General features: G+C 53.7%; 3 protein-coding genes across 5 annotated transcripts; 2 read left to right on the forward strand and 1 right to left on the reverse strand.

Annotated features, from left to right (window-relative positions):
• Positions 1–29: 29 nt before the first annotated feature.
• On the reverse strand, positions 30–14,033 carry MAPKAPK5 (MAPK activated protein kinase 5). 2 transcript variants are annotated; one of them, XM_078857378.1, is made up of 14 exons: positions 13,925–14,033; positions 11,301–11,374; positions 10,266–10,341; positions 8,406–8,503; positions 7,226–7,334; positions 7,028–7,117; positions 5,867–5,962; positions 5,144–5,224; positions 4,609–4,796; positions 3,681–3,805; positions 2,642–2,768; positions 1,961–2,193; positions 1,485–1,595; positions 30–337 (listed from the first exon to the last, which is right to left on the reverse strand). In XM_078857378.1, exons 1-14 carry the CDS (start codon positions 13,955–13,957, stop codon positions 252–254), a joined length of 1,527 nt encoding a protein of 508 aa, XP_078713504.1. In that variant the 5' UTR covers positions 13,958–14,033; the 3' UTR covers positions 30–251. The 2 variants fall into 2 exon arrangements, with proteins under 2 accessions (XP_078713504.1, XP_078713503.1); XM_078857377.1 differs by having other exon boundaries at positions 2,642–2,772; positions 3,685–3,805; positions 13,925–14,031.
• A 1,335-nt stretch (positions 14,034–15,368) lies between these two features.
• Positions 15,369–18,699, forward strand: SPRING1 (SREBF pathway regulator in golgi 1). Of its 2 annotated transcripts, none has more exons than XM_078857382.1 (5): positions 15,369–15,922; positions 16,564–16,741; positions 17,601–17,752; positions 17,972–18,085; positions 18,218–18,699. In XM_078857382.1, the coding sequence occupies exons 1-5, from the start codon at positions 15,827–15,829 to the stop codon at positions 18,299–18,301; spliced, it is 624 nt and encodes a 207-aa protein (XP_078713508.1). In that variant the 5' UTR covers positions 15,369–15,826; the 3' UTR covers positions 18,302–18,699. The 2 variants fall into 2 exon arrangements, with proteins under 2 accessions (XP_078713508.1, XP_078713509.1); XM_078857383.1 differs by having other exon boundaries at positions 17,975–18,085.
• Positions 18,700–19,317: 618 nt separating this feature from the next.
• Positions 19,318–25,514, forward strand: PPM1D (protein phosphatase, Mg2+/Mn2+ dependent 1D). Its single transcript, XM_078857380.1, has 6 exons — positions 19,318–20,363; positions 20,597–20,822; positions 22,504–22,628; positions 22,782–22,969; positions 23,679–23,861; positions 23,960–25,514. The coding sequence occupies exons 1-6, from the start codon at positions 20,069–20,071 to the stop codon at positions 24,539–24,541; spliced, it is 1,599 nt and encodes a 532-aa protein (XP_078713506.1). The 5' UTR covers positions 19,318–20,068; the 3' UTR covers positions 24,542–25,514.
• Positions 25,515–26,122: the final 608 nt, after the last annotated feature.

Below are 26,122 nucleotides of genomic sequence, written 5' to 3' on the forward strand. Positions count from 1 at the left end.
TTGAATAAAATAAGACGCAACAAAAAAACCTCTTTCAGTGCATAAGATTATTTTACCAAATAATATCATAATACATAATTCATTCAAGTGGTCATAATTTAAACTAAAATACACCGGCCAGCAGAGGTAGGGCTTGGGGTGGGGGTGAGGGTGGGTGGACGCGGGGTTGAGTGGGAGCCAGGGTGGATGATGCACGTGGCGATCAGGAAGGGGGCAACGGTATTGGGGGAGCGCCGGGGCAGAGGGGGGGGCTAGCTCTGGCTGGTTTTTTCCGCGATCACCTGCTTGAGGAGCTCGGCGAGATGTAACCGGTCGACTTTTTCCGTGAAGCGCATCCCTGTGGACGGAAATATGACTTATTCACCACTAGTGGAAGCATCCATGGCTGAGCAACAGCCCCCCTTCACCCCCAGGTGCCCCCCCTTGCACGTGACAACCTCCTGCACCCCTCCTCACACACCCTTCCCTTTTCCACCCCCCCCACTGCAAGGGGTGCTGGGCCTCTCCCGCCTGATGTCTTGCGCCGGATGTGACATTAGTTGGGAGGAAGCTGATCAGAATGCTGGGAAGAGACAGTGACTGACAGACATGTTTGTGTTTTGTACAACATGACGATTATGATTCCGCTTGTTTACCCAGGAAAACCCTACTGACTCTTTTTTAGGAGGGTTTTGACAATTTTTTGCAGCAAGGGGCGATGTTGCTGCTGTGTGTAATCCCAATTGAGTAATATGCAGATATGTTTTTGGCAATGCGGTTGTTTTGGCCCATTCTGGTTACATTATGGGTTTCATTTTAGCTATGGGAAAAAACGTAAACTGGAGGAAACCCATGCATAATAGGGGGAGAACACAAAAACTACACAGAAAAACACCCGAGCCAGGAATCAAACCCAGGCCCTTCTTTCTGTGGATGTCTTGCCACTGTGCCACCTTGCCACCAACATGTCAAGGTTATGGTTGAACCAGGTGAAAACTCAAAGAGACCAGGAACGTTGTGTATGCAAGAGTGAGCTATGGAACTGCGTAACTCGACGTTACTCAGTGCTGGATCCCAGCTCGGCCTCTAATTCGTTCCGTCGAGGCAGTCGTTCCCGGACGCCTGCGGCTATGAACTCCATATTAAAGAGTGTAGAACTTCGTACTGCCCAAAACATACACGTGAAAGCAGTGGGTATGTATGGTTGAGTGTCAATCAGTGTGGAGGATTAATTGTGGTTGAGTCTGGTTATGTGTGTGTGTGGTTCTGTGCAGCCAAACTCCTGGTTGAGTGAACAGTTGAATGTGTGTGGCTTATTATATGTGGTTTAAAGTGTGGTTCAGCATGGTTGACCATGGTGCAGTGCATGGCTGAGTGGGGGTGAGTGTTTATGGTTGAACGTGTTTCATTGCGCGTGGTTAGTGTAGTTGAGTGGGTGGTTAAGTGTGAATTGGTGAGGGTGTGGTTGAGTGAACAGGTGATCGAGTGGTTGAGCGTGGCTGTACCATTCCAGCTGGCCTCGTGCAACGCATCTCGCAGGAGGCGACAGTCTCGGTTGTAGCTCCAGGCATCGTGCAGCGCGCGGACGACGCCTTCGTCACCGCCCTCATCCTCATCTACGCAGGAGTAGCAGCAGCAGTGGAAGTAACAAATCGTGAGGTGAAGTCGTCTCCCCCCTCTCGTCGTGCTCGCTCGACTAGTTCAAACAGTCGAGTGAACACACCAAGTGAATGTGTGAGTGTGCTGGAGGTGAGCATACGAGTGGTTCAGGGGGAGTGGGTGTCAGGTCAGTGTGCAGGTGATCACGTGGGTCAGTGTGTGGGTGATCATGCAGGTAATCATGCACGTGAGCACGTGGTTGAGCATGTGGGTAAGGTGAGCGTGCAGGCGATCATGGAGTCGAGGGTGTGAGCTTGTGGGTGAGCGAACACATGTCTGTAGGTGAGCGAGTGAGCGTGTCGAGTGCATCCGTGCATCGCACCTCCTTGCGGGAGGATGCATTGCGCGATGACATCCCTCAGTTTCTCCACCGCCACGTCCTCCACCCCCCCGGGGCAGCTGGCCCCACGGTCCGCGTCAGGGGGGCACGGGGCCACTGTGGAGGGGTCCTCTGGGAATGGGGCCCCTGAAGAGGGGCCTTCGGGGCAGCTGCAACTATCCTCCTTGCCCTGGGGGCACTCTGCTCCCCCAGCGCTGCCCTCACACAGCTGGGTCCTGGTGGAACGGTACACGGCGCACAACGTCTTGAGAGCCGCACCCATTTGTGTGTTGTTTTGAGCTGGTGGTCTGGATAAGGCTGAAACTGTCAGTGTCTCAATTAATAAGAATTAACACGTTTCTTGAAGCAGTGTGAGGAAAGAAGGAGAAACAGAAGTGTTGTGACCTGCAGTGTAGTGAGTGTGGTGAGTGTGAGTGGAAGTGATTGAGTGGGTGTGTTGTCGTCACCTGCACAGTGGTGAATGAACACAGTAAGGAAGAGATGAAACAGTCAATTTGGTAGACAGGGATGGTCATGGGTGATGCAGAGAAGTGGTGATGCTCTGCAGTGGATGTTAGGCTTGGGGAGAGGTGGCGTTGGTGGTGGAAAGGACCAATGGCAAAACTCGCGCTGCACCGGCGCCAAACCCACGCCAGCGCACGGACGAAGGAGGAGTGCTGGTACCGGAGTAGCTTGCGCTTGCGCAGGATAGGGTTGTTGACGCAGGTGAGCGGCTTGAGCGAGACGCTGAGCTCGGGCATGCGCATGCTGGCCAGCGCGTCTGCGTGCGCCTGCTGCAGCTCGGCCATCGCTACCTGCACAAAGACAAAGGTCCCCCACGTAGCCTTTAACAGACTGTGGGAGCAAGTGCACTAACCACTGTGCTTCGCTCCCCATGCTCACATACATCTACATACCTTCACATGCATACACCTGCACACACTCACTCGTGAAGGCCGGCACGGCACACGAGGGGGTAGGTGGCCCCACATCCGTCCGCCTATGTCTCCCCTGTGATGCTGTTTACATACTGCAGCAGGTCCTTATTTAATGCTGAATTGAACTAAGATAGGTCTAGGACCGGTTACGATATTGATCGCTGATGTTGACCATGTATAAGAATTGAATTAGGGTCGCTGGATTTGCAGCAAAGTGCAGCACGAGCCACTGCAATTCTGATTCCCATCTCAACCTACACAGGCACATGCGCACACAGGGTTGGGGTCTCTCCCTCCTGCCACACCGACTCCGGCAGCCCCAACACGCAGCAAACAGCACCTTCAATACCCACTCACTAGCAGAGGAAGATGGCACCAGCTAACATTGATTACTGGACTGATGAGTCCTAATGAGGAAGAAACCAGTCGAGAATTGTGTCTGTTTCACTACTCTCTTTTGGGATGGCCTAATGTTTGCAACTCTTTTAGCTGGTGCTCCATCTGACATGGCCACGTATTAGGTTATTTTGAGCTGGTGGTCCGGATAAGGCTGAGATATTCTGTACACACAGTGCTGTACACCATTGTGTGTTACTAAAACTACCAACACACACGTACGCACCAAAACAGAATCGTACTAACGCACACACCAACACAGGATCGTACTAACGCATGCACCGACACAGGACTGAACAAACGCATGCACCAACACAAGATCGTACTAACGCATGCACCGACACGGGACTGGACGAACGCATGCACCGACACGTGATGGGAGCCTGTACGTGCCTTGTCCATGAGGAGGTGGAGGGAGGGCAGCACGTTGTCCATCGCCTCGGTGGACGTCAGCCAGCGGTGGGCGAGCACGCCCTCCACACTCAGCCTCTCCTCCGCCTTCACCTTCAGCAGGCTTCACCATGCGCACACACACACACACGCACAACAACACAGACACACACAACAAAGACACACACATTGCTTCGTCAATTTACAAGCTTTACCTTTAGATTGCGTGTGCGTCAAAATGTCTGACTGTGCATCTGTATGCATGTATGTGTATGCATGTGTAAGTGCCTTTGTGTGTGTGTGGCAACATAAGCACATTGCACTACGAACCTGGTGATTTCAGTGTGATTCACGCTCATGACCCATAAGTGGCAAATATTAAACCCGTTCTAGGCCTCCCCTAGGTCGATTCAGCCTCAAATGAGTACCTGGTGTGGTGTGTAAATATCGCCACGAGGAACACAAAGGTGGCCGGGCATGGTGCTGGCCACCCACCCCCTCGTGTGCCGTTCCGACCTTCATAGGTGCTTGCTAATAGCACTTTCCTCAATAGTCTGTGAAAAGCTCTATGGGGTATATTTGTCTTTGAATATGTGTGTATGCATGTGTGTGTGGTCACCAGCGCATGACGTCCTTGGCCGTGCATGAGAGTGAGTCTGTGCGTGTATGTACACGCATGTTTTTTTCTACGTGTGGTTACAAGCAAATGACGTCCTTGGCTGTGTGTGTGTTTGTATGTACGTATGCGTACGTGTGTGGGCACCAGCACAAGATGTCCTTGGCTTTGTAAAAGTTTGTGTTTACGTGTGCGAGTTTGTACGTGATGTGTATGTACACGTGTGTCTTTTTGTGTGTTCACCAGCACACGACGTTCTTGGCTGTGAAGGGTGTGTGAGTTTGTGTGCATGTGCGAGTGCGTGTGGTCACCAGCGCACGACGTCCTTGGCTGGCTCGGAGATCTGGCTCCATCCCTCCTCTGGAAAGTGGAACTTCCCCTGCATGATCTTGCGCCGCATGTCGCGCGGCATGGCCCGCCCACGCTGCTCCGAATGGAACGGCGGATACCCACAGAGCATCACGTAGATGATGACGCCCAGAGACCACAGGTCACAGCTCTGCCACGCATGCACGCATGGGGAACAGCATTAACAGTATCAGTATAAGCAGCATCGTAATCATCGTCAGGGCATATAGCATAGCAGCATCATGATTATCACCACCATCGCCATCTTAATCATCATCAGCATCGTCAGCACCGTCATCACCACAATCACAATTATCCCCATCATCTATAGCGCTGGGACACAGCCCAGGGAGCCTGAAACAGGGGTCAGAGCTGCATCTTTGCGTGGGTGAGGCACACACAAGAGGTGAGGAGTGAAGGGGATGCAGGATGAGAACAGCAGGGTTGAGATATAGTATCTTGTTGAGAGCGATGAGGTGTGAGGGTCAGGGGCGGCACCTTGTTGTAGGTGTAAGGGGTGGCGTTTGGGGAGATGACCCCAGACTTCTCTTTGCGATGCTGTTTCTGTGCTTCCAGTACCTGCACCACACACACAGCTCCCACGCTCACACTCCTCACTACAATACTCCTACGCTCACCAAACCGCTCCCGCTCACCAAACCACTCCCACGCTCACCACAATGCTCCTACACTCACCACCTCGCTCCCATCCTCACCACTGCTCCCGATGTTTACATGCTGAATAAAGTTCTTATTTAAGGCTGAGTCTACTCAACAGAGGCCCAGGATGGGTTTAAGTATCACTCTCCCACAGATGTTATTTGTGACTGGGAATGGAACTCAGGTTGCCAATGTTGTGGTGCAGCACACAAAACACTGTTACTGCTAATCACAATGCATACAAAGACCTACCCCCAAAATCCTTAGCAGACTGTTGGGGCAAGTATAGTGTACTAACCACTGCATCACCTCTCCCCCTATGTGCACACACCAATCACACACACAGGAGTGCACAAAAACAAATATCCCCCGTATAGACAGTTGGGGCAAGTGCTGTTAGCGAGAGCCTATGAAGGCCATCATGGCACACGAGGGGGTGGGTAGTCAACACCAAGCTTGGATATCTTTATCTCTCCAGTACTGGTAATATACACACATTACCAGCTACTCATTTAAAGTTGAATCGACCACTCACTCACACACGCACGCATATGCCTGTACCTGCGGGGCCACGTAGTAGGGTGTGAACTGCGGGGTCATGAGGTCGCCCTGGTCCACCTTGGCAAAGCCGAAGTCGCACAGCTTTAGCGGCGCATCCTGCAGATCGTGGAGGTCACATGCATGAGGAGCTTCATTTAAATCCTATGAATGCCTCATTTGCAAGGGTGTCCAGGATGTTGATACTTCACACACCCACCCACACACGCACCCTCCTACTCACTCACCCACCCAAAGACAAAGATAACCCGTATAGCTTCTAACAGACTATTGGGGAAAGTTCCATTAGCGAGCACCTATGAAGGCCGGCACTGTACACAAGGGGGTGGGTTGCCAGTACCACACCCGACCCCCTTTTTCTCCCCAGTGGTAATGTTTACACATAGTGCCAGTTACTCATTTGAGGCTGAGTCGACAAAGAAAAAGCCCAAGACCGGTTCAGATATTTGTCACTGGTGTTGGCTGTGAGCGGGAATCAAACTCGGGTCGCCGGGTTCGCATTGCAAACCGTTGCACGAACGCTCCGCACACTCACTCACCCACTTAATCAACTACCCTCCGACACACTCACCCATCCCTGCCACACACTCACCCACTCACCCTCCCACATGCTCACTCACCCACCTTCCCACTAACTCCCTCCTTCAATTAAAGACAAAGATCCCCCATATAGCATTAACAGACTGTTTGGGCAAGTGCTGTTAGCGAGCACCTATGAAGGCCAGAGCGGTACACGTGGGGTGGGTGGCCAGCACCACGCCCGACTGCCTTTGTTTCCCCAGCGGCGATGTTTTTACACACCGCACCCGGTTCTCATTAAAGGCTGATTTGAACTCGGGAAGGCCCAGGACTGGTTCAGATAATCGTCACTAGGATTGCCTGTGAGCAGGAATCGAACTCGGGTCGTTGGGATTGTAGTGCAGCACACCAATCGCTATACTACCGCCGACTACCACTCCCGCACTTACCCACACACTCACTCATACATCGAATCAAAGAAACGCACCCTGAATTGCAAGTCCGGTGTGCTGCTGACCATTACACCACTGTGGGGGCAGCGCCCGTGTATTTTGTTTTATAAACAATGAAACTATGAGCAATGTATCTGGAGCAAGAATGGTTGGCGTGGTGTGGGGGGTGAGTGGGGGGGGAGAGTAGACTGACCAGGGAGTTATCTTTGAAGAGGAGGTTTTCTGGTTTGAGGTCACGGTGCGCGATGTTCAGAGAGTGGCAGTGCTGCAGTGCCCGAGAGATCTGTGGTGAACACACGCACACACGATCACGCACACGCACATACAAACATGGAGGAAGGCTGGGGTCTCTCTCTTCAGCCACACTCCCACCTGCTGTGTCACCTCTCACCTGCTGCGTCACCTTGCTGGCCTGCTTTTCAGTAAAGTGGCGGCACTGGCTGATCCTGTTGAATAACTCCCCACCCTCCATCATCTCCATCACCAGCAGAAGCCGTGCCCTAGAAAACACCACACACAGAACTATCATGAATAATTTAGACTTGTACTGTTTGGAGTATTCACTCAGTCTCACAGAGAATGACTCAGAGGCGCGAGGACGAACCACAAATAAGTGGGAAAGCAGCAGCCAGGTGTTGAGTCGGCATCAACATTTTAAAAGATCTGTGATCCTCTATATATTAAGATGTTTTCAGCCAATTAACCATAACCCATTGCCACCAGGTAGAGTCAATCTCAAGAGGAATACAGGGCAGGTTTGCGATGGGCCATGGAAACCACTTTGGGAGAGATGGGAGATGAGTGTGTGATGAGAGGGGTGTTTGATGAGGCAGGAGTGTGCTCTCTATTACTGTGTGGATCAGAGTGCGGAACCCTGACTAAACTGCTCCAAGAGAAGTTGTTGGCATTTCAACTCTGGTGTCTGAGATAAATGCTGGAAATTTTGCGGAAAGATAGGATCAGCAATGCAGAGGTCCAGAAGGGAACATACGGCAGTTGAGTTTTGTAGTTGTGATTGGGCCAAAACGGCTGTGGTGGGTAGGACCCGTGTGCAGGATAGGGTACGGCCGATTACTGAGACAGGCATTGGATTGGTCTCAACAAGTCTGGTGAGATGTTGGGATGAGGCTGTCGGCGCATGTAGTGGAGGTCGCCGCGTGTCTCTGGCAGAGGGCAGAGCGCGCTGGTAACGACGTGAGGTGGTGGTGGCATCGGCTCTACCCAGGCTGACGCCTTGAATCACGTGGCTCGATGCGCGAAACACACTTTGACTGAATCGATTAATAGATTTGAATCGAATATATTCATCATCATGGGTTAGGGGGGTGGGGGGATGGTGCAGTAGTAACACCCATACCTCATAGCAAGGACAGGGGTTCACCTTCTGATTCCGGTGCCTTTCTGTGTAGTGTTTGTATGTTCTCCCTCTTTTCTGCATATTATTAATTTGGGATTGCACATCGCAAGATCACTCCCTTTCTGCGAAAAAAAAAGACTCGGCGAAGCTTTCCTGGGTTAACACACATAAAGATAATAATTATAATAATGGTAATGATCAGGGTTTATCTCACCTGGGCGTGGCCTCGTGTGGTAGCTGCATGGAGTTGGCGAACACCTCATGGACCTTGACCACGTTGGGATGGCCACAGCACTGCAGGTGCAGCTTTATCTGGTCACCCACATCGCACACACCGGCGTCACATCACCATCATGGCCCAGTGGCAGTGCACGTCCCGCTTGTTGCAAGAGGTTCGTGGTTCGAACCTGGTGGGCCACCCTGGTTATTACCACAGTATTAACCGTAAAATGATGCGCACTGTATACTTCACAAGTAGACATTCAAGATCCACTCATGTCATTCAAAACGAGCAGGCCAGTGTGTGCCTGCGTCATGGTGCAAATTTGACAAATTCTAAAAATGACACTGCAAATTAATCAAGTGGGATGAGAAAGCAGCGATCATTGCCCCGTATTAACAGATGAATGCCTGATTGCCGGCCAAGTGCAGAGTCATCTTTTGTGATACAAGGACAGCTGCTACTGCAGGTGCCCTTCGAAAATGTGTTGAGATGTATGCAAGTTGCTTATCACGTGAGAAGCGCTCCAAGACGCCCAACGTTGTAAAGCAGGGCGGCTCAATAAAAAAACTCACTCCCGCTACCACCACCATCACCTCTGCTGCATCCTTAGCCTGTCACTTCATGCACAAAGCTGCCTAGTAAGTTCCACGTTTGCATGCAATGCACCACGGTTTACTGCTGTGTGTGGACTGGACTGCAGCGTTTACAATATAGACCAAGGACGGTACATGTACAACACTGAATACACAGGTCATAGAGGTTGTTTGACTGTACTTCACCTTGTTGGTTAGTGTGGGTTCATTTTTTTTATCAGGTGAAAACTCATGGAACTAGGAGGAGTCTCATTTGCAAGATTGACTGATGTACACCACCAACATCACAAAATCAATAACATAAAAAAATTTCGAGATACTAAGTTGACACTGTTGCATAAGCACAAATAACAAAAAATGTTCGTCAATGACACTGTGGCCTTGAAAGGTGGCGTTTCAGGCAATGGCCTTTCTTCATCACACATACAGGCCAGAGAGATGGAGTGAATAACGGTTGGAGACTGCCGTATATAGAATAAAAATCAGAACACCACTGCATTCGTGAAAAAAATAAAACAATGCACACACATAAAACAACATTAAATCCAGAACATTTTTTAAAATGAAAGTCGGCTCAGACAAATTACTTTTAAATGCAATTTGTAGTCAAATTACATTACATAAACATCAAAATGTTTTTGGGGCGATTACTGTACAGGTATTTTTAAACAGACAGTAGTGTGAGTCAAACACAGCTGCAAGTGAATTATCACACAGAATTGATGGCTTAGAATCAATTTGTGATTTAGATGGAGGAGAAACCAGGGAAATTTTTGTTGTTGTAGAATTGCAGGTGTTATTATTGATCTTGTTAACCCAGGACAGCCGAGTCTCAAGACTCTTTTTTCTGGAGGGTCCTACTAAGTTTCTGCAGGAGAGATCGGTGTTGCCGTCATCCCGCACTTCCAATGAGCATGGTTGGCTATCTATGGTGTGAAAAAGTTCAAAATGCATACATATATCACAATTGAGTAATTCTTAGGTAATGTTTCATTCAGCATTGGGATGTTTGGCCAATACCATTTATATTGGGTTGCGTTTTACTATTAGAGGAAACCAATGAACACTGAGGAAATGCAGAACAGGGGAAGAACATACAGACAGACAGGAGCCCGAGTCAGGAATCACACCCAGGCCCTTCTTGCTGTTAATCCCATATGTTACCACCATGCCACCCTGTTGCCCAGTGTTTGGGGCATTAAAATCAGTAAGCGTAAGGCATCTCCAATATAATGAATATGAATAACAAATAAGACACCTCATTGCGGGCCTTGGGCCGGTCCGGCAGAATCTTGAGTGCGAATCTCTCCCCGGTCGCCTTCTTGACGCATGGCCTGTGGGACACAGCGCAAACGTTTCCAACTGCAACGCAAAGTCCGGCACTCCTTGCCAATTGTGTCGATATTGTCTATTCTCAGGCAGTAGCACGTTCGCCACTTATTGCAGAGGTTCGTGGAACGAATCCAGCAGATCACACCGGTTAAGTAACAAAATAACATGTATTTGTTCTCCATATCTAAATGGGAAGGAGGAATATTGACTGCATATTTAATGTATTTACATTCTCCACAACAACTCTAATGATTATTTTATGTTGTGTATTGTATAGTTTTGGGTCAAACTAGGATCAATATCTAAGAGTGTCCTTGTCGATAAATATCTGGATGTTCACCAACACTAGTTCAAGCAAGCCTTGACTGCTGATACGACAATGAATTATAAAACCGGTCCAGACATTGCTTGTGTTGAACCAATACTGCTGAAATGATGCACTCCCAGAAGGCCGTGCAGCTGAAGGGATGTGTAAAAAAAATACCTTTTTACGTGGAGGGGCAAAATATGGGTCAAAGTGAATTCCTGCTCAAACGATAATTTATGCGCTGCTCATCTCCTGTTTACAGCCCTGCGCCAGTGGAGGAAATTCCCCATTTCTATGGCGGGGGTGAGTGTTTTCCAGAGGACAACCATTGTTGAGTCCCGCACAAAATGTAACTCATCTTATCGACCCTGGAGGGAGGGATGATGGGCTTAGTCAACGCCAACTGAGATTTGAACTGTAAACCTTCCGATTGCGAGACGCTCGCTCTCCCGCCGAGCCACCTGGCTGGTTGCAGACACTAGAAGGAGGCGTGTTGATTGTCCACCTATCTGGAGAAGAGAAATCGTCGACAGGCGGCCGAGCCGGGTCGACGACCTCGCTTGGATTCCAAGTGACTGTGCAAAGCCATGCGTGAAACGAGAGACCGGAGGGAGAGGAGGATGGTAGAGCGATGAGCAGACACACGGGCAGTACCTGACGGGGCCGCTGATCCCCGAGCCGAGTTTCTGGTTCCACACGATGGTGTAGTCGTCGAGAATCGGCGTATGCTGGGAGAGGCGAAGCACAAGTCAGGAGGGACCCGATGCCCACAAAGTAATCTCCAGATTCAACAACACGCAGTGGTGTGTGGCACGGCGGTCTACTCTCAGTCCTACCCAGACCTCCAGCTCAAGAGATCTTCGTGTGGCAGTTTAGACCATCAACTCTTCGGGCTAAGAAAAACGAGCTGTCCAAACATTTACAGAATTCAATGAATGATCTAAAGTGTGCGCGACGGTTCACACACCCACGTACAACATAAAAACACAGACGCAACATACAAGCACTCACAACATAGCATGCATACAGCATGTACTTGCATAAAGACCACACACATACAACACGCACACAAACGTACAACACATCACCCACACAACAAACGCTCATGCAACACAACTGCAAAGCGCCTCACATGCAGGTCTAAGCACGCATCACACAACACATTCCAATATCCCCACACAAGACGTACAACACACCACTCACATTACAACACAACACACACACGATTGACATCACCCCACCACACAACACACTACATAACAACACACTACATAACAACACACTACATAACAACACACTACATAACAACACACTACATAACACCACACTACATAACACCACACTACATAACAACACACTTTATAACAACACACACTCCACTGTACCGCATCGCAGAACAGTACACAGAGTACGAAATACCTCGGCCAAGTAAAACGACGCTCCCACCAGACATCTCGTTACCCCACCAGACATCTCGTTACCCCACCAGACATCTCGTTACCCCACCAGACATCTCGTTACCCCACCAGACATCTCGTTACCCCACCAGACATCTCATTACCCCTCCAGACATCTCGTTACCCCTCCAGACACCTCGTTACCCCACCAGACATCTCGTTACCCCACCAGACATCTCGTTACCCCACCAGACACCTCGTTACCCCCCCAGACACCTCGTTACCCCTCCAGACATCTCGTTACCCCACCAGACATCTCGTTACCCCGCCAGACATCTCGTTACCCCACCAGACACCTAGTTACCCCACCAGACACCTCGTTACCCCACCAAACACCTCGTTACCCCACCAGACACCTCGTTACCCGACCAGACATCTTGTTACCTCTCCAGACATCTCGTTACCCCACCATACATCTCGTTACCCCTCCAGACATCTCGTTACCCCTCCAGACACCTCGTTACCCCACCAGACACCTCGTTACCCCACCAGACACCTCGTTACCCCTCCAGACATCTCGTTACCCCTCCAGACACCTCGTTACCACTCCAGACATCTCGTTACCCCACCAGACACCTCGTTACCCCTCCAGACACCTCGTTACCCCTCCAGACATCTCGTTACCCCTCCAGACACCTCGTTACAACTCCAGACACCTCGTTACCCCTCCAGACATCTCGTTACCCCACCAGACACCTCGTTACCCCTCCAGACATCTCGTTACCCCACCAGACACCTCGTTACCCCTCCAGACATCTCGTTACCCCTCCAGACACCTCGTTACCACTCCAGACACCTCGTTACCCCTCCAGACACCTCGTTACCCCACCAGACACCTCGTTACTCCTCCAGACATCTCGTTACCCCACCAGACACCTCGTTACCCCTCCAGACATCTTGTTACCCCTCCAGACACCTCGTTACCACTCCAGACATCTCGTTACCCCACCAGACACCTCGTTACCCCTCCAGACATCTCGTTACCCCTCCAGACATCTCGTTACCCCTACCAGACACCTCGTTACCCCTCCAGACATCTCGTTACCCCTCCAGACATCTCGTTACCCCTCCAGACATCACGTTACCCCTTCAGACACCTCGTTACCACTCCAGACATCTCGTTACCCCACCAGACACCTCGTTACCCCTCCAGACATCTCGTTACCCCTCCAGACATCTCGTTACCCCCACCAGACACCTCGTTACCCCTCCAGACATCTCGTTACCCCACCAGACACCTCGTTACCCCTCCAGACATCTCGTTACCCCCAACAGACATCTCGTTACCCCTCCAGACATCTCGTTACCCCTCCAGACATCTCGTTACCCCACCAGACATCTCGTTACCCCTCCAGACACTCGTTACCCCTCCAGGCATCCCGTTACCCCACCAGACATCTCGTTACTCCAGCAGACACCTCGTTACCCCTCCAGACATCTCGTTACCCCTCCAGACATCTCGTTACCCCACCAGACACCTCGTTACCCCACCAGACATCTCGTTACCCCTCCAGACATCTCGTTACATTGCCGAGGCCCCGTTATCTGCGTTATCCTCGTCACCCGTTACCTTTATGAAGCCGCATTACCCCAATTACCCTCGCCACCAGCGTTACCCCATTACCCTCACCACCAGCGTTACCCCCATTACTCTAGTTACCCATTACTCTAGTTACCCGATAGCTTGATGAGGCCTTGCAATACTCGTTACCCGCGTCACTCTCGTTGCATGTTACCTTGATGAAGTCGCGTTACCATCGTTACCGTGATAGAGCAGCGTTACCCTTGATGACGCCGCGTTACCCTCGTTACCCTCGTTACCTTGATGGAGCCGTCCGCGTCGTCCCCGGACATGGTCGCTCAGCTGACGGGGTCGGGGGTCACCGCGCAATGGCGGCGCCGTCGCTTATACAATTCCCAGTGCGGATAAGCAACGTATTTGTAATCCCCAATGTGTATAAGAGTATGAGCGCTCTGTCTTGTATTTCCCAGTCTGTATAAGAGTATTATCTTATATTTCCCAATATGTAAAAGTATTGCTATGTTATCGCGTCTAACTCGAGGGATAATGTATATCCAAGTCTACACAGGCATCACGTTATACTTGCTAATCTGGATGTCTACTTATATACGTGTCAGTCTATATAAGCATCCTGAGTCACATCACCGTTTTACCATTTAAACTCTGAATTTAAATTAGTGTATTCGTAACTTTGGCTCGTGAAAGTTTTGTCAAAAGACATCCAAATGTTTAACGTTTAATGAGATCGTTTATCTTGATGCGTGAACTTGACGTGTCCATCAGGGCTCCATGGGGCACGCGGGTGTCGCTTCGTGCAGACTCGCCTCCTCGTCACCCTCAGGCCCACTTTGAAGGCTCATTGCCCGAAACGTCGCACGCTGTAATTTCCATCTTAAGGCCACAATATTAGCGAGGGATAAAGAAGAGTAATTAGCGAGGGATGTTTTGTTTTATTTCCCGGTCAGCAAGCCTCGTACGGACCGCACATTCTGCAACGCCGCCGACCCCAACCCACTGTTGAATGGGGCACGTCTGTGCCCCACATTTGGGTCGTGTAGGGGGGTATTTGACCATACCTCGCCGCGCTGGTCAGCACGGGCTGAGGGCGGGCAGCATAGACTCTAAAGCACAGCACTGTGGATGTTTCTGCCGTGGCCTGCTGCCCGGCAGTGGACCCCTCTCGCTGCTGCTGCCGCTGTTTGCTGCGCGGGGGAGCACCACTACGAGAGCACGGCTCAACCCCACACAGATTCACAGATCTGGCGAGTGAATAGGTTTTCAAGTATGGACCTATCTTCTCTTTATAGACTGTGTAGGACGACGTTCAGAGGAACTGCACTGGGTGGATGATAGTGGTATAAAGTTCAACACAAAGCCACCATATTTCGTTACGGAAGCATTCCCGTTACCCGAACACGGCAGATGCTAGTTCTCGCACAGGTGGCACCCCGAGTGGATGATGATCACGTCGCTCAAGTATCGTGAGAGGGAATGCAGCTTGGTGGGGTGGCCTCGTCCAGCCGTGGAGAGACCACGTGCTGCTGCTCTTGTTGTTGACTCCGCGGGGATGGGCGGCTTGCCCGGATCGATTTCCGGCTCCACTCGCCACTGCCATCGATTCCCGCGCGTCGATCCGGGTCTCGTGGCGCTTGCTATGCCAAGTGCCGGATCGAGTGGAATCGATACCAAGAGGCACAGACCGATTCCGCGTTTGTCTTGTTAGGACGGATTCGCGGCACAGTTAATCGATCCGCGTGGATCGGATCGCTTGTGTGGAGCAGGGATTGTAAACGCAGCAAGGGAGACGTCTTCCGTGGGTCGGGATCCAGGATCCAGCCTCGGAACCTCGATCCCAGATCCCAGGATTTAGTCTCCGAGTTGATCCGGGCCGTGAGCTCTCGGTTCTGTGCTCCCGGCTCCAGATTGAAGTCGGACTTGAGCCGCTGGAATCCATATCCGCGCTGGTTACGTCTCGAGGACCCAGCCCCAGCAGGGCTCAGGGTTCAAACTCAAGGCTCCGTCCGATATCCCTCCTCCAGTATCAGACCTGCAACAGGTTCTGTGCTCGCGGCGCTTGGAGGCCGCAGTTCCCGGGCCCTGGAGCCCGGGACCCGCTCGCATCCCGAGTCCCCGCGCGGCCATGTGAGGCGGGGGGGGGGCCCTGAGCCGAGCCGCGGCCTTGCCCGCCCGGGCCGTCCCCCATGATTTCCCGCAGGATTTTGCGCAAGCGCTGGCTCCTGTCCGTGGTGCTGGGCGCCTCCCTCATCTACTTCCTCAAGAACACCATCCGGCAGGCGGTGAGTCGTCCTCACACCGGCGCCCGGACTAACGCCAGCCTTGCCTGTAGCTCCGAGCACGACAGTTCCCAAACCGAGCCTTGCCAATATCTTCCAACAATAACCCTCACCCCGAGTCCGAGCGCTTGTCCAAACGCTAAACCCCTTAACCCTCTAACTCTAGTCCCTAAATATAACCCTACCTCTGAACGCTTGTCTACTAAAACCCTAGCCTAAATAAAACATATACCAGTACCTACATCTCAATCATTAACCATCATCCTGCACATACCCTGACTTGACCCAAAACCCCCAACACCCATCAGTCAGTGCCACACCAACTCTGCTACCCATTACCCCAAACCGACTACCTGGACCCCAAATCCCCTCGGCCTATCCCCCTACTCCTAACTCTATCTCAAACCATCTCGATGACTCCACTCATAACTGTACACACAACCCTCGCCGCATTTATGACCTTTTTTTCAGTAGTCCCCCCCCGCCGCTTTACCCTAACTCCCATGTCTCCCACACACTGTCACGCTGACGACGCCGTCTGTCACGCTGACGACGCCCTCTGTCACGCTGATGCCTTGTGACCCTGCATCACTCACCCTGACCCCTGAATCACTCTACCGCCCCCCCCCCCTTATGTCCCGCAGCAGGATGAGCTGACGGGGAAGGAGCGGTCCCTGCTGCAGGCGCAGGACCCCCAGCGCCGCCTCGACTGGCGCGTCCGCTTCACGCCCCACAACGGCAGCGGCGCGGGGCCTCCGGGGGGGCCTCCGGGCCGGTGCCGCAACTCGGTGCAGGGACGCATGCTGCTCACGGACGAGAGAGGCCCGTGGCCCACAACACACGCACACGATGGGCCCACGCAGCAGCCTCTGCCTATGTGTCTGCTTTGTATGTGTCTGTTGACCAGGGGCGGTTTCTTCATTAGGGCGATTGGGCGACGCACCACCAATGTCATTCAACCACAGAGTCACGCTAGCCGTCACTGTGCCTCTGGATATAGTCCAATCAGCGTCATGTCACGTTCTGTGGACTACCGCCTCTTTTTGGGCGATTTCCCTCCAGCTGAGAATCGCCCCGAGTGGTCCCATAGACTTACATTCAAAGATGTTTTTTTTCGAACGGGGGCGCTGCAATGCATTCTCTATGGCTTCCAGGAGGGCTCGCCCTAACGTGCTTACGTCATCCTACGTGCTTACGTCATCATACGTAAGCACGTTTCATCCAACAATATAATTTGTCGCCACCTAGTGGAATCTTTAATAAAAGAAACTTGAGTGGTTTGTTTTAATAGTGAGTATAGAAACAAACAAGATGTATTGTAAGAGTCACTTTATTTTTCATTAATATTAAAGAAGTGAAGTTGCCTTTACATGCTTAAGCTGTTAATTTATCCATTGCATGGGTGGACCTTATCCTTATCAATCATCCAGACATTTGCCCCCCCTGAGAGATTTTGCAGGAGCCGCCACTGCTGTTGACACCATAGACACTCTTGCAAATGAGATGTTCCCTCCCAAGGGATTATGTTGGTTAAATAGCTTAATCAATAAAAACATAGAAATACACTTTTTCCACGTGAGCCTGGTCATTCTGGAGCTAATGCTGCGTGTCTGCATCCGCAAGCTTTCGACACTTCACCTGGCCCCACATTGTGTTCACGTTTGTGTGTTTGTGTCGCCAGGCTTCGTGTGTGAGCGGCGTGCGGTGCTGCCGAGCGGCTGCTGTAACGACAGTGCGCCGGGCAGTGCGCAGTACAGCTGCCAGGGCTGTCAGCCCAATGGCTGCTGCAGCATCTATGAGCACTGCGTGTCCTGCTGCCTGCAGCCTGAACAGGTGAGGGGCACAGGCATCCCTGGGGGTTTGGTTGCTTTTGCTTGAATTCTATTTTCTTCATTGTCGCATTTTTTATGTTATTGTTGTGTTATTGTGATGACGCAGGTCATTCACTTTTGCAAATTACACTTTTCCTGGTCTCTTGAGTTTTCACCTGAATGTGAGATGCCATGGATGAGGTGATGCTCAAGACGCGTGTGGCCTCGGTGCCCTTCCCAGCAGGCTGTGCTCGAGCGCTTCCTCGGCCACGCGGCAGCTGCATTCCAAAACCTCTTTCTGGCGGTGCGCGACCACTTTGAGCTATGTCTCGCCAAGTGCCGCACATCCTCACAGGTGAGAGGGCTCGCCACGCCACGGGAGGGCACGCCAACTCGCACCATTCATAATAAAGCACCACCACCACCACAGTGCTCCCACACCATGGGATTCTGGTATTCCCCCCCCTCCCTCCCACTGACTGTGCAGAGTGTGCAGCATGAGAACACGTACCGTGACCCTCGCGCCAAGTACTGCTACGGGGAGGACCCCCCCGAGCTGCTGCCAGTGTGAGCCCGGCACCACCTCATCTGCTATCTCCTTGCTGGAGCCCACCCCTCCAACGAGCAACAGGTTGTGGCAACGCTGATGGTCTCCATCTATCTCCTTGAGTCTCCACAAGTCTCCGTGTGTCTCCAGGGATCTGGTGGCGATAAAGAAACTAGCACCAGGAAAAACGTTCCATGGTCATAACTGCAAATTGTCACACTCCGCAACTATCCCACCTTCCATTCCCCCTGCTTGCCATGCCCATCGCGGTTGTTGATGCTGTATTTATAATTAAATTATGCACAATGTATAAAAAACAACCCTGCCCCAATAAGCCCTGTATTGGCGCGATGTCACGCTCTACGTGGGTATGAGCGGTGTGTAAATAAGCTACCGTCAATAAAGTGTTTGTGTTCTCGGGAGCTAATGTTATTTAACAAGAAATCTACACTAAGTCTGAGGAGCCACACTGCAACAGAATGTTTGGCCAACAGAAGACATTGTGTTTAGGAATGGGAAGAAACCCGTGTAGCACCTACCAACTCTACACACCAACACATTTTACCACGCCAAGAGAAATTCCCCATTTTAGCCTTAACACACAACAGCAAAGTGCTGTTCGCGAGCACCTGTGAAGGCCTCTACGGCACACGAAGGGGCAGGTGGCAGACCCCATGCCCAGCCGTCAGTCTCCTTCATGGAATGTTTACACCGCACCAGGAACCTCGGGCAGGTTCAGATATTAGTCGCTGGTTTTGGTCGCGAGTGGGAATCCAATTTGGGTGGCTGGGTTCGTAGTGCAGCCCACAAACCCCTACGCCACTGCTTCCTGTGCACGACGTACTCGTGTCAGCTCCTTGTTGAGGGGCGAGTGTTACCAATTCCTCCACTGGATACCATTTGATCTCCCAAGACCCATTTGCTAATCCACTGCTGGATGAGGTCCTGCAGTGTGGCTCGTGGGGGGTCATATTGGTCCGTGTGGGTTTGTGGAGGTTCAAGAGCGTTGACCCAGGGGAGAACTCTCGAGACGAGGATCATCTCCTGCAAGAGTGACCTGGGTTAGCAGCATGAGCCTGGCCGTGGGCGCAAGAGGTCCCGATGGCTGTGGCTGTGCAGGCCGGGGCGGTCCTGCACGCGCGGTGCTCGCTTATCCCGCCCAGGCTCGCACCCGCTTGGCTTCTGCCATATTCCCGGTGATTTTGGTGGAGGCTGAGAGCCCATACTGGGATGGATGAAGAGCGGATCCTGGATGACCATGCAGGTATCGGGGACCAGTCGCCGCGTCCTTGAACCCCGACGCGATGTCACCGCGCATGCGCAGACGCGGCGCGCGCGAGGAACAATAAAATCCCGCGCGGAGGAGGCCCGGACCGGCTCCCGCTCCTCGTTTCGGCGCCCACGAGCTCCAGGATCCACCTCCCGCGCTCTCCAGCTCGCCCCCTGCTCTTCTCGGCTCTCCCCGTCACCCTCCCGCACTCTCGTCTCTCTTCAGCGCCCCCACGCACTTCTCTCCCGATGTGTCCCGCTCTGCTCGACTCTCCCCGCAGCTCCCGGCGGTGACTCCGCCGCCATCTGCGTCCCGCTTCTCTCTCCCCGCAGGCAGGCCCCAACTCGGCCCCAGGCCCCCCCTCTCCCCTCTCCCCCTCGCGGCCTCCGTCATCCCTGTCGCCCCCTCGCCGCAGCAGGCCACTCGCCGCGCCTCGGTTCTCCCAGACCCTGCGGGCGTCGTAGGCCTCAGGCTTCCCCGGTGGGCCCGGGGCCCTCCGGCGGTCGCAGGCTCCCCCGGCCATGGCCCCCGTGGCCCGCTACTCGCTGCGGGTGAGCGCAGCGGTGGCGCAGGGCGGCAGGAGGTACATGGAGGATGCGGCCGTGGTGGTTCGGGAGAGGCTGAGGGGCCACGAGGTCACGTTCGTCGCGGTGTTCGACGGCCACGGGGGCTCCGAGGCGGCGCTGTTCGCGAGGCGGCACCTGTGGGCCGCGCTGCGGAGGGACCGGCAGCTGCTGTCGCCGCGGCCCGAGCGCGTGTGTGCGGCCCTCCGGGAGGCGTTCGTCGCCACACACCGCGCCATGTGGCACAAGCACCGTGAGTGGTGGAGGTGGGGGGCTGAGCGATGGATGAGAGGCTGGGGGGGGGGCTAACATGTGTGAGAAGTGAGGGGCAGGGACGGAGGCGAGGGTTGGGAGAGAGGTGGTGTGGGTTTTGAAAGTGGTGGGCAGTGCTGCCACTTGCGCATGTCCTGGAGTGCGTGGATTTGGATGAACTTCGCGCTCTGCCTCGTCTCTCTCTCTCCACCCTCTCCACCCTCGCATCCCCAGCCGAGTGGCCGCGCACGGTGAGCGGTCTCCCCAGCACGGCGGGCACCACGGCCACGGCGCTGCTGTTCCGGGGCTCCCACCTCTACGTGGCGCACGTGGGGGACTCGGGGGCGGTGCTGGGCGTGCGGGGGGGACCCGGCGGGGCCCTGCGGGCCGTCGAGGTGACGCGCGACCACAAGCCCGAGTGCCCGCGAGAGAAGGAGCGCATCGAGCGCTTGGGCGGCAGGTATGGGAGTGGGGGCCCTGCAGAAACGGCGGCCACTCGACTGTAGCCCCAACCCATCGTGTCTCTTCACGCTCGCCTATAAAAACAATGCTGCTGTACGGATGCCACCAATGAAACACATTCTGACTTGTTGACAGGGTGGTAAGGCTCGCATGCGTGCGGTGAGGAAGGGTGGTGAGTAAGTCTAGCGTGTGTGCGGTGAGGCAGGGTGGTGAGTAAGTCTAGCGTGTGTGTGCGGTGAGGCAGGGTGGTGAGTAAGTCTAGCGTGTGTGTGCGGTGAGGCAGGGTGGTGAGTAAGTCTAGCGTGTGTGTGCGGTGAGGCAGGGTGGTGAGTAAGTCTAGCGTGTGTGTGCGGTGAGGCAGGGTGGTGAGTAAGTCTAGCGTGTGTGTGCGGTGAGGCAGGGTGGTGAGTAAGTCTAGCGTGTGTGTGTGCGGTGAGGCAGGGTGGTGAGTAAGTCTAGCGTGTGTGTGCGGTGAGGCAGGGTGGTGAGTAAGTCTAGCGTGTGTGTGCGGTGAGGCAGGGTGGTGAGTAAGTCTAGCGTGTGTGTGTGCGGTGAGGCAGGGTGGTGAGTAAGTCTAGCGTGTGTGTGTGCGGTGAGGCAGGGTGGTGAGTAAGTCTAGTGCGTGTGTGTGCGGTGAGGAAGGGTGGTGAGTAAGTTTAGCGTGTGTGTGCGGTGAGGCAGGGTGGTGAGTAAGTCTAGCGTGTGTGTGCGGTGAGGCAGGGTGGTGAGTAAGTCTAGCGTGTGTGTGTGCGGTGAGGCAGGGTGGTGAGTAAGTCTAGCGTGTGTGTGTGCGGTGAGGCAGGGTGGTGAGTAAGTCTAGCGCGTGTGTGTGCGGTGAGGCAGGGTGGTGAGTAAGTCTAGCGCGTGTGTGCGGTGAGGCAGGGTGGTGAGTAAGTCTAGCGTGTGTGTGTGCGGTGAGGCAGGGTGGTGAGTAAGTCTAGCGCGTGTGTGCGGTGAGGCAGGGTGGTGAGTAAGTCTAGCGTGTGTGTGCGGTGAGGCAGGGTGGTGAGTAAGTCTAGCGCGTGTGTGCGGTGAGGCAGGGTGGTGAGTAAGTCTAGCGTGTGTGTGCGGTGAGGCAGGGTGGTGAGTAAGTCTAGCGTGTGTGTGCGGTGAGGCAGGGTGGTGAGTAAGTCTAGCGTGTGTGTGTGCGGTGAGGCAGGGTGGTGAGTAAGTCTAGCGTGTGTGTGCGGTGAGGCAGGGTGGTGAGTAAGTCTAGCGTGTGTGTGTGCGGTGAGGCAGGGTGGTGAGTAAGTCTAGCGTGTGTGTGTGCGTTGAGGCAGGGTGGTGAGTAAGTCTAGCGTGTGTGTGTGCGGTGAGGCAGGGTGGTGAGTAAGTCTAGCGCGTGTGTGTGCGGTGAGGAAGGGTGGTGAGTAAGTTTAGCGTGTGTGTGCGGTGAGGCAGGGTGGTGAGTAAGTCTAGCGTGTGTGTGCGGTGAGGCAGGGTGGTGAGTAAGTCTAGCGTGTGTGTGTGCGGTGAGGCAGGGTGTGAGTAAGTCTAGCGTGTGTGTGTGCGGTGAGGCAGGGTGGTGAGTAAGTCTAGCGCGTGTGTGTGCGGTGAGGCAGGGTGGTGAGTAAGTCTAGCGCGTGTGTGCGGTGAGGCAGGGTGGTGAGTAAGTCTAGCGTGTGTGTGCGGTGAGGCAGGGTGGTGAGTAAGTCTAGCGTGTGTGTGCGGTGAGGCAGAGTGGTGAGTAAGGCCGGTGTGGAGCGCGTCGTGTGGACCAGGCCGGTGCTTGCCCACACGGGGCCCGTGCGGCGCAGCACGGCCGTGGACCACATCCCCTTCCTCGCCGTGGCACGCGCCCTCGGTGAGTACGCAACTCGCTACGTAACTCAACTGTGCCTCCTCGCCGCAACTCGCTTCAGAGGAACGCGGTCATAAAGAGTCGCCCATTGGCTTCGTGACTCTCCCCTCTCTTTCCTCTGTCGGCCTCTCTCCCCGCGTCTCTTTCTCTCCGAAGGGGATCTGTGGAGCTACGATTTTGGCCGCGGGGAGTTTGTGGTGTCCCCCGAGCCGGATGTGTCGGTGCGGACCATCGACCCGAGTCGCGACGCCCTCATTGTCCTGGCGAGCGACGGCGTCTGGAATGTTTCGTCGCCCGCCAGCACCGTCAGCACCTGCTGGGACGAGTGCGAGCGCCGCGGAGGGGTTGGTGCCACACACAGACAAAGATTATATCTGGAGCATCGTGTAACGGGTGTCCCAGCCTTGTTACTACACAAATAGATGCACAAACGCGCACGCATGAACACATAACTGCAAAGAAAATTGACGCACACCGACAACAACAGCCCACTAAATGGTGGTGACATCACCACGGCACTTGTGCCAGGCTAGATGCACGAGATCACACCCCTGACAGGAGATCACGGGACGGAATCAGGTGTTATGGGTTGACGAAGTGAGATGATTGGCAGATGCGCACCGCGTGTGCTCCCCACTGTGCCAACTTGCTGATTATGAGCATCGCTCCTTCGCTCGTTGTTGTTGGTAGGAGGCTGTATTCACCTAGCCTGGCACTGCCCAGTAGCTTCCTTCACAAGCCGCCTCCACAGTGGCCAATCTCTGCTGGTACCATTCAATGGCATGTCCAATCTGTTCCAAATCCTGTACCGCATTAGCCTGCTGTCACACCTGTAGCTACAGACCATTTCATCCACCCACATATAGTATTTGTGTAAATTAGCCTGTTCCTTATTTTCAAAATGTTTCATGATTGGGATTGTTTCTTGATGAATATTGCACAACCGTAATATTTTTGCCTTGTCAAAATGCGTTTAAGGGTCTGTACTATGTGCCTTAATGCACACACACAGCCTCCTCCCACCTCGCCCCGTGTATCTCCCCGGGCGTGCAGGTGGAGCGGGAAGGAGCGCCGTCTCTGGCCGGCCTGCTTGTGTCACACGCCCTCGCTCGGTGGCGCGGGCGCATGCTGCGTGCCGACAACACCACGGCCATCGTGATCCGCGTACTTCCGGCCTCGCCACAGGGCGAACGCGGCCCGGACGCCCCCCTCTCCCTCCTCCTGCCCCCCCCACAGGTGTGTTCGCCAGTGTGCGGTAGCCATATAGTTGTGAGGAAGTGACCGGTGCGGCGGTGGCGATGTGACCGGTGCGTGATGCTCCTTTATGCACGCAGGGCACAGATTTCGACAGTGGCCGGGAACTGGCCATGACCATCTCTGAAGAGGCCTGCGATGAGGGGCTCGACGCTGGAGAAGAGGGGCTCACCGGGGGAGGGGTTGGGCTCGTTGCCTGTGCCGCCGTGTGCCGTGAGAAGCGGAGTCCCGGGCACGTGCATGACATCGCGCTCACCCCGGCGTCCGCACGTCCATCCCGGCCGGGTTCGACGAGGCCTTCGCAGGGCCCCCCGGCCCCCCACGACGGGGCGGCCGCTGCTGTCACGTTATTAGACAGGTGGGGCACGGAGCCCCCCTCCCCGACGGCCGCGAGGTCCTTGGGCCCTCTTTCCACCACGTGTGCGCGGGTCAAGGGGACCCTGGGGGAGTCGAGCGTCCCTAACTCGGCCCCCCCTGCCAAGAGTCCCCGGCGGGGGGAGGCGGGGGGCGCCGGGGGGCCCAAGCCTCGATTGGCGGGGGGAGGCGCCGCCGCTGCGCGTCGGTGGCGGCGCCGGCCACGCAGGGTGAACGGCGCGGCCGCCCGGTGCGCCCGGACGCTCCCCGTCGCCACCACGAAGACAACGGCGATAGGCGTGCGATAGGGATCACCGGTAGGGGTCACCGAGAGGGTTCGGTGATGGGAGTCAGTGGGGGTCAACTGCCAGGGGTCACGTTCCACCTGGGGGAGTGGAGGGGGGGGTAGCTGTCGTGGTGCTCAATGCTCTTGTCCCCATTCTTTTAATCGGTTGCTGTGTGCCGTGGGAGTGTCGCTGCGGGTTGAGTTGTCGTGAGATGTAGGTGTTATCTGCCCCGTTTATAATTAATTTTTATATTTGGTCAAATGGATGGGACGAACAAACGTGTGAAAACGCATCTCGCTCAAGGACGAGATGAAAAATGATCATACTCGTGTCTTTTATATTTTTTAGGACTAAATACATTTTTGTTGCAGTGAAATTAAGATTAAATAAACTTTGCGTGACGGCTCCCTGCAAATGACTCCTAATTGAGACGCTAATGTCATTGGCGGCAAGTGCCCGTGACGGATAATTCCTCTTGAAAACGGTGAGACTCGTTCAACTTGGGGTGGCAGCGCAGTGGACACACTCGTGGCCCATAGTGAGAAGCACCTGGGTTTGATTCCTGACTCGGGTGCATCTGTGTGGAGTTTGTATGTCCTCCCTCTGTTCTGCATGTGTTTCCTCCAGGTTCTATTTCCATAGCTAAAATAAAAAAAAACATACAATGTAAGCACCTCTAATGAGCATGGTTGGGTATGTACGGTGCAGAAGAAGTTCGACACAGTATTGGCCAAACAATGCAGAAAAATCGCCTTCAAATTGGGATCGCACAAAGCAACATCACCCCAAACTGAAAAATTTGTAGGACCCTCAAAAAGAGTATTAAGCCTTGGTTGGGGTTTTCTGGGTAAACAAGGGTAATTATAAAAAGAATACTTGTACCTTTTATCCTTTTCATGTATGTTGTCATTGTAAGCGCGGCGTGAGTCGTGATTGTCGTGATGGGTGCTGCAGGCCCTGTGCCATGCCTCAATAAAAGTTTCTTCTTTCTCCACGTGAGCTGCTGCTGCCTCCTCTGGGAGCGGGGCCTCGTCTCGAGGTGCCGCTACTAACAAGGAGGGTCTGGAGTCACTGCTCGCGGCATGTGGCTCCATTCGTCATTTCTAAAACGTTATTTCCGGCTCAAATGAGCAATGAGGCACAGATGCTCGTCTCTCGTTTACTGCCCTCAGCCAGTGGTGGAAATTCCACATTCTCAAGGCAGGGGCGTGTGTCAATCGGACACCTGGCTTTGACTTCCCTAAAAAGTGCTACTCATTTTTACCGACTGGAGGGAGGGATTAGTCAACCCCCCAAATCAGGATTTGAACTCGCAACCTTCCAATTGGGTGCCATCCACTCGACCGCAAAGCCACCTGGCTGGATTTTTGTTGAAAGCGGAGATGTGTGACGAGAGAGCGAGAGCTCTGCACCAACGGTAACTCCAAGTTACTCGTAAGTCAAGCCTCGACTCGGGTGCTTCTCTGCGTGGAGTTCTCCCCCTGTTATGCTGCATGGGGTTTCTCCAGATTATCCGGTTTCCTTCCATGGTATTCTCCAAACATCCCAAGGCTGAAAAATTACCTGCAAATTACTACATTTATTGAACACAACAACATGGCC

This window comes from Lampetra fluviatilis, chromosome 6, assembly GCF_964198595.1.
Source record: "Lampetra fluviatilis chromosome 6, kcLamFluv1.1, whole genome shotgun sequence".
Classification (NCBI taxonomy): Eukaryota; Metazoa; Chordata; class Hyperoartia; order Petromyzontiformes; family Petromyzontidae; genus Lampetra; species Lampetra fluviatilis.